Source organism: Nestor notabilis, unplaced genomic scaffold (assembly GCF_000696875.1).
Source record: "Nestor notabilis isolate BGI_N333 unplaced genomic scaffold, ASM69687v1 scaffold30992, whole genome shotgun sequence".
Lineage (NCBI taxonomy): Eukaryota > Metazoa > Chordata > Aves > Psittaciformes > Psittacidae > Nestor > Nestor notabilis.
In genome coordinates, this window is record NW_009919234.1 from 1 (window position 1) to 8,282 (window position 8,282).

An 8,282-nucleotide genomic window follows, 5' to 3' on the forward strand; every position below is an offset into this window, starting at 1 on the left:
CCGGGCCCGGCGGTGCCGTGCCGGGGGTAGCGGGAGCCCCGTTCCCCTAAGCCCGAGACACCTCAGGGTGTCTGAAATGGCATGTACAGAGCCCAGGGGTTGGGAATCTCCTCAGGGTTAGAGCCGCCTCCAAAAGACAAGCCTCCCCGAGCTGCTGATGAATGGGGAGAAGGTGTTAATTGTGCTGACCAGGGGCTGTTGTTCGGTTTTTTGACAGAGTAAAATTGGAAGAGATTGCGGCGGATGATTATGAAGAGATAGATGATGGCTTCGTGTATACACCAACGGAAGACAAAAAAAAGCATAGACAAAAGAAGGAAGAAGATGACTTCTCTATAAATGAAAAACACAGGCGTAAAAGGGAAAAGAAAAAGAATAAACATAACTCCGAGTATCCCTCTTGTAGGGAAGAGACCTCTGTAGATATATGGGACTCCCATAAAAAGCACAAGAAAAGAAAACGAAAGGATGAAGTTAGTGAAAGAAATAGACTCACAGAAGGTAAGGAAGAGAGCTCTTCTGGCCAACCTAAAAAGCTTAAAAAAACAGAGAGGGAGAAGGAGCTGGCAACAAAAAAGAAGGATGAAAAGCAGGCAAAGGCCACGGCAGCAAAGGTGGATTTAGAACAGGCAAATCAGAGCTCATCTCGACATTCTGGTAAAAATAACACAAAAAAACCAACACAGCCCAAAAAAAGGAGGGTGGGAGCTTCCCCTTCCTCCAGCACATTGTCTGACAGTGACAGCAGTGAAATAAACATAAAGCCAAATAAATCTTCCCATAAACCTGTAGTGGCAACACTTCCCAAAACCAAATCCCAAACTGCTGCAAATGCTGATGTGAAAGCTGTTGTTCCTAGTAAAGTGACTGTAAAGCCCAACACTGACAATTCCTGTAAGTCTGCAATTAGTAAAAATGCTAAAAAATCCCCATCCTCTAGTTCAGATTCTGACTCGAGCACAAAGGATGAGAAGGTGGCAGCAGCACACACCAGTACGGCAAAGGAAAAGCCACTGCCCAGCGCTACCAAGGCTCCCAAAGCACAGACCTCCTCCTCAGAGTCTGAGAGTTCAGATTCAGAAACACTTGTTAAAAAATCTGCAGCAGATGCTGGACTGAATAATTCCATAGCAAGGACCTGTAGCAAACAGTTGCCAAACAGTGTTCAAGGACCACTTGCCAGCCAAGGGCGCGGAAAGGGGCATGGAACGGGAGAGGATAACTTCTGGAGAGGACCTAGGGGCCGTGGGTATCGTGGGATGATGAGGGGCCAAGGCCCTGGGAGAGGAGCCAACCCTGGCTTCTTCTATAACTACAGCAGTGAAGGCCAGAAGCAGAGGCAGTTAAAGGAAGCTGTGACAAACACCTCTGTTCTTGTCCAGGTGAGTGACTTTCACAGTCAGAGGTCACCTTTCTCTTGCAGCTTTAACAATACAAAAACTACATAGGATGAGAGTAATTCATAAAAGCTCTAGTAGATTAGTAGGATAAAGGTTGGTCTTAGTAAACCTGGTATTTACTGTATCTCCATTCAGCAGCCTGAGAAAGTGTTTATCAAACTATATTTAAATGATTGTATTGTACCTCTCAAAACAAAGTACTTGGATATGTACTGTAACTCTTCTCAGAACATCTTACAATCCATACAGCATAAACTTTGTCTTCTGTTTTATTAATGCAGTAATTAAATCAGTGGATTTACTCTTCATTTCCCAGAATCCTGTGGAGGTCCCCAAGAGAGACTATAGTGTGTTACCTCTTCTAGCTGCTCCACCACAAGTGGGAGAAAGAATTGCCTTTAAGGTAAAGAACTAGTGAAATACTGAAGGTTAGTGGGCTAAAATTGTTTCATTTGGGCCACTGTAAATTCTGCAGGACACGCTACAGATCACATAGTCCTGACATCAAAAAGCTTACACTGAAGAACTTCATCTTGCACTGTTCTGGGATGTTACCCTCGAAGTACAAGAGTTAGGAAGAAGTCTTCATCTTATTTATTTGTTCTTTTTTAAAAGTCTTGTTTTAAAGTGAAGCAAATGGCTCAGCACAATTCTTGTGTCTAATGTTTGCAGGCATCTCTGAAAGCATTCACTTCTCTCTCACTGTCCAACCTAATAGTTTCCCATGTAACAGACTGTTAGGGTTTCTGGTTTTGGCTCTAAAAACTTCTGTTGTAAGTCTGACTTTGATTTTTACAAAGATTGTGAATAAGTTAAATGCATTTCTTTAGACTTCCTGTATTTGTATGAGATAAACAAAGAAATGTCTCCACTGCCTTTCAGTGTGAATTTCCACGTACAGTGACTCTTAGCCAGCACATTAGTCAGCTCACAAATAACAGCATTTGCTCACTGCACCTTCACAAAGTCTCTTTACCATGGACATGTTTTCAAAGTTTATGTTTAAATAGAAGGCCAGAAAGAAGCATGTTACCCCTCTCTTTCCAACATGCAAGGAAAGTCAGCATTAAAATTAGGTGCTATAAAAAGGCAGGATACCTCTATGTTATTTCTCTGTAGCGTTTCTACAACATTATTGCAAATTTTGCCATATAAATAATTACACTTCACTGCAAAATAAAACAGTAAATTGAAATGAAATCACTGTGGTTGAGGAGATCAGGATCCATCTCCCTGATCTCCTCTCACAGCCTGACCTGAATGTAAATCCATTGGAACTGTGAGTCCTGGAAGGCTACCCGGGCCTGTGATTGGCATCAGGATCCAGGAGTGGGAGACTTGGTTCTTGTACTTTCCTCTTGCTGAAGAAACTGTGTCTGGGTACAGGTGGCATCATCGGGGATCTGGAAAAGTTGTAATTTGTTATTTGTGTTTCTTTCAACAGCGCTTGGAACTAACTGAAAATTACTGTCCTGAAGTTTCAGAATATAAGGTACTGGTTTCTTCCCTCCTTTAATTCACTCTCAAAACTGTTGTAGGCGAGGTAAGGCTTAAATATTTTGAGGTCGTGCAGTGTTTTTCTTCTCATCTAATTGACTCCACAGGCTATTCCTGGTGCAGCAGTGAAAACAGAAACTCTAGAACCCAAAACTAGCTGGAAATTTGAAGATGTAGAACTTACGAAAAAAAGCATTATTAATGATCATTAATATTTCAAAGATGACCAAAGTAGAAGAATGTAGCCGTATTTGAGTCTACTGCTGCCTGAAGTCAAGGCAAATTCTTGAAATTGGTGCAAGTAAAACTTTGTAGCTACTTCAGGTAACTTGGTTTCTGGATGAGTAGTGGTTGAAACTACAGTGACCATGAATAACATCAGTTTATCGATGTCAATAACTGCAGACTGCTGAGCTTTAACACTGTGCAGGCTTTATACATAGAGCAAAATCTGACAGACAGAGCTTCCTCTAACTGTAATCAAGTACAACAGCGGTTACCCAGTGCTGAAGTGTATCTTACCTGATTCTTCCTTTGTTGCTTTATGAAGGAGGGGAGAATCATCAGTTGGAATGCTGCTAAAAAACAGATCGAGCTGGAGATCCTTTCGCCATCAGCAGGACAACGTATGTACCTTGGGACACCAAATGCTTGTTGTCTCATGCACCACGTGGAAAAGAGCTAGTCCAAGGCACACTTCATGTTTTAGGAGTATTTCCAATTTCCTTGGGTTCATCTTCAACACATCCCTCCCCCGAAAGTCTTATTTAAATGGAGAAGTTCAAACACTAGCTGTATTGAAGATGCTCATAAGTAATTTGTCCAGTCGGTGTGAGTGGTCAGTAACTCATCTCTGCTGGGGTTTCAGTTCCTGGGAAAAAAAAAATCATTATATGGAATTGCAGAGAAAATTGTAGATTATAATGGTGATGGCAGTGAAGCCACTGTCTTCAGTGGATGTGGAACTGAGTCCCCGCAGTGACAAAGTGCACTTCAGAGACCTAAACAGTGTGTTTCTGCAACTGAATGTAGATACTGCAGTTGCCATTTAGCCCAGAATTAATGAATTATCATCATTTAAGTACCATCAGTTACGTATTCTCAAATTAGCAGCATATTGTTGATTAACCTTTTCATGCAGATAGGCATATTAAACAGTTACCTTCATTTTGGTGTGTATTATTCAATTCTACCTCAGATTTTCTTTTAAAATTGTGAACCCAAACCCCCAACTTCAGTAAAAAAGAAAAAGTTTGGATTAGCTTTCTAAATATGGAAAACATTTAAACTTTTTTTGCTGAAGGTCAATGGAGCTGTTTGTTTGGTTTTTAAGATGCAAAAGAGCCAGGGAAGTTTGATCTGGTTTACCAGTCTGCGGACGGAGCAGAACTGATCGAGTACGCTGTTCCTCAGGATACAAAGGTTTGTGGGTGTCCTGTTTCAAAGCCTGTTGCAAGTTTTGTACAGCTGATACATGCTCTGCTTTATGACTCTCTTCATCCCACTGAGGTTCCCTTTTGGAAGAATGCATCTACTTACAATAAATGGAAAGAAAAAGAATTGTTTTTTTCTAGCAAGAATGTGCATGATTACAAGATAAGAATCACTTCTGGGGTGTTCCTCAAGTAACAGGGTTCAAAACCAGTCATCAAACTGTAACTTTTTATTTTGGCTAATAAACAGTATCACATCTAGGTAGAGTATCACTTCTTACAAGGTTATTCATTTCAGGCACTGGTTTCCTTACCTGCACCTCTCCTTTTGAGGACACTGGTCAGGTTGAGGTTCATCAAGAAGATTGATGAATCACAGGAAGGATCTTGTAATCTCTGGTCGTGCTGCTGTTCTGAGTCTAGAGCAAGCATAATGTAGGATGAATTGCATCTGCCTGTACAGCTTGTATGTGCTAAGTGTTGCCTGTATTTTGTTTTCAGATAACTGAAAGCTGGGATGCACTGATAGAGCCACGACTGATTGTTGAGCCTCCAGTTAACGGATCCAGCATTGAAAATGGAACAATCTGAAATGTGAACAGATGTAAATAATTGCCCAGACTGTCTTTGTGCCACGCTGCCTGCTAGTGCTGAGGGCAGCAGATGAACTGGTGGATATTTTTAATAAATGGTTCTAAAAAGAAACTATGCCAAAAGGAAAGGAAACACTTTTTTCTTGGGATATGTTTTTATGTAATACAGGAATACTCTGTTTATCGTAGGAAGTGTTTAATATAGATCTGTTGTTTTTTCCTCAGTGGAAAACTTAATAAGAGTTTTTATATCCTACTGCTGTGAGTTGCAGAACTGGGATGGTTTGGTCAGAAAGATCAAACACGACCTTGTACTGTCAGTAACCGCATTTGGTTAGAGATGAATAACTGCTCACAGAGGTAGCTTGCTGTAAGGATAGCTGAAAACAACACTTAAAAATGAAATATAGATGTTGTTGATGTGCACATCTCTGCAGCTGCAGAACATGATATACATGCCACGACTTTGCAGTTATTTACAAGGCCGACCAGAACATATGGGTTTCAAGGTTCTGTAATTTTGAGAGGCAGATAAATGGTATCAGTAATGTCTGTCAGAACCAGTAAAATATAACAGGAATCCCTGGCAAAATCGTGTCCCGGTGTGTTAATCTGTGTAGGCTCTGAAACCTTGTTTGTTTGTTTTAAAGCAAACCCTTTAGCCCTTTAAACGGAGAAGTTTCTGTGCCGCCCTCCCTATTCCCTTCCCAATAGGTCGCCAGGTGGTGGCAGTGCACTTCCCTGACACGCAAGTGTGAGCACATCGAACCCGTCACACTGTCATCTTGGCAAGTCTTACAGATCCCTGTCCCGGGGAGTTGACTCTTCAACAGAAGACATGGAAAAAAAAGCCCAAACCCCTAGACAGAAACACCTGGAAAATTGCCCATCGTGGTTCAGCTGGCACGTGCTCCGATCAGTGCATGACTATGCTCAAGCAGTGCACACCTTTGCATTGCCCCTATTAAAATCTCTTGGATGTCAAGGAATCATTTTTATATCAGTAAAACTAATGCGTGTGTTGCAGTTCTCTTTAGTTGCCATTATTTTGTGCCAGAATTTGGTTTTTAGAGCAATCAGATTCATGTGTGGCTATTCTTGCAAACTGGACAAAAAGCAGATTCCAGAAGCTTGAGCACAGTCATGCTGAGGCAGATGGGATTAATGGAAAGACTTTTTTTTTCCCCTAAAGGAAATCGTTAATTTTGATTTCTGATGAAATTGCAAAAGCTAAATGCAAGGATTTCACAACAGTTGAGAGCAGGATTTGCCTCTTGTTCCATTGCCCACAATGTTTCGGCTACAAATTAAATAGATAGAGTCCCTCTGGCTGTAAGGAACAGATGATGCTTGAAAACAAATACACCCCCAAAAGAGGATGTTTTGAAGATGAAATCCTGAGGTTTATTTAGCCATTGTTAGCAAGTTTGGGTGAAACTACTGCTTCAGTGCACAATTTACATCAAATTGAGTGAAGTGCAGCCTGAGGGAGCTGGCTGAGCGCCTGCCCTGGCACTCCCTTCCACCCAAGGCCTAAATGGGGGAGATGCGGAAAAGGACGGAATGTGCACGTGAAGGAATTTGGAGTTACTTCTCATTTTGATGGGAATATCATACCACTCTGCATAGTAAATCCAAAAAAGTCCAACAGTATCAGAAAACCTACCTCAATGTTTGCTCTGCCATGTGTACACGAGAAATAATTCCTCTGCTGTGCCTCCAACTTCCTGCTCAGGCTCCAAATGGCACTTTGAATACCCAGTAAATGGCAAAGGGTTAGATTTAGTTCAGAACCACGTGAAGAAGTTCTCAAGGAATTGAAAGGAGGCAAAGAGAGCAGCAACTTTAGTAGCTATTTAAATGGTAAAATTCTTCACTAGTTTTTAATGCTAAGCATTGGATTTTAGACTGCAGGAATGGTTGGGCTTACTCAGAACGCAGTTTCAAGCCCCCTTTAACAATGGGGAAAAATTGCTCATCTGAGCTCTAAACACGCCATGTTTTGCTCCAGAAGCAAAAGCTACCACTGTGAGGGTGTGTATTTACCCTTTACATTTGCATACCTTTTTCTGCATCAGTAGGCATCAGGTAAGTGCTGCAGAGAACGCAGTGAGGGTGCTGAGCCTTTGGGAGAGGACAGTGGTGAAGCCCATGAAGAAGTGCTTTGTTCACCTACAGAAGAATAACAATTGCAAATGTTAACAGCTGCTCTTTGGTCTCATCTCTGGCAACACACAGCTGGGTTAGAAATGTCCTTTGCAGTCACTGTCAGCCACCACCTCACCGGCACCCTTGGGTGTTCCCCTCTCCTCTGACAGCAGTTACAGAGTCCTGATCTGCTTATCCCAACTAAGTGGAGCTGCACCCATCTAAAACTGCCAGCCTCCTGCAGATCACACACCAAGCACCGAACTCTGCCTCCCCTCTGTTAACCCCAGCTCCAATTGGTTCCTATTGTCCTTCCTGCCCCATGACTTAATAAGCTGGGATTCAGAGTCAGGGACACCAACTCCTCCGCAGTTCACCCTGAAGGAGGATTACCAGACTGGAGCACGTTACTGATGCAGGTAGAAGTCAACGTTATCTGTATGAGGTAGGTTTACAGTGACTGTTCAGATTTAATTTAGTCTTCCAAACTAAGCGGGTAGGAGTTTCTTTCAAAGCACTTCTTATAAGAGACAAGCCACCAATGCCCCTTTCAAGTGCTTTATATGATTCCTGAACATTTTTTGAAGTCTCTGAGGGCTAATGCCAATGTAGAATCCCCACAACTGCCTGCTAATACCTTCTTTACAACATTAAAAGGAACATCAGCAGTTCTCCACGAGGTGTCTTTTGGCCACTGGAAATGCAGTTAAGAGCAGATGGTTTCCTCCCCTGAAGACCACCAGACTCTGCTTAAGTTGTTGGTGAAGGGCTCACAGGCTTTGTGCCAGGCTGCTCCATTTCATCCACGGAGAAGTGTGGAAGGCACTGAAGAAGTCCTTGTGACACCAGAGAACAGGGCAGATGAGGGAGCATGAGGAGGCCACTGGAAGAACTTGGAGTCAGGTTAGCTAAGACAGGAATAGCTGCACACACCGCTGTTCAGCATCCCGTGTTCCTGCCAGAAACAGCAATTATTGAACAGTTAGACTGAGGGGAAAAAGAGAAAAATTGAGCAAGTGTCCTCCACTAAGATGGTTTCCACATTCACAGTGCAGTGACCTGCGTGCTTTACAAACAACAGCTTATTTGCTCTTCCCCAGCCCGGTACCCACAGGAACGCGGCCGGGGCTGGCGGCAGCTCGGCGCGGTGGGCGCTGGGCTCACATGTGGCAGCGGTGAACGAGGCCGCAGCCGCGGGGCTGTGCTGAATG

General features: G+C 42.9%; 1 protein-coding gene across 1 annotated transcript; it reads left to right on the forward strand.

The window, feature by feature from the left end:
• Positions 1–217: 217 nt before the first annotated feature.
• Positions 218–5,030, forward strand: COIL (coilin; the record flags this gene model as incomplete). Its single annotated transcript, XM_010010147.1, has 7 exons — positions 218–352; positions 407–1,382; positions 1,717–1,803; positions 2,845–2,892; positions 3,448–3,523; positions 4,231–4,319; positions 4,832–5,030. Coding segments are annotated over 7 exons (1,501 nt in total), but the record flags the coding sequence as incomplete, so codon positions are not given.
• Positions 5,031–8,282: the final 3,252 nt, after the last annotated feature.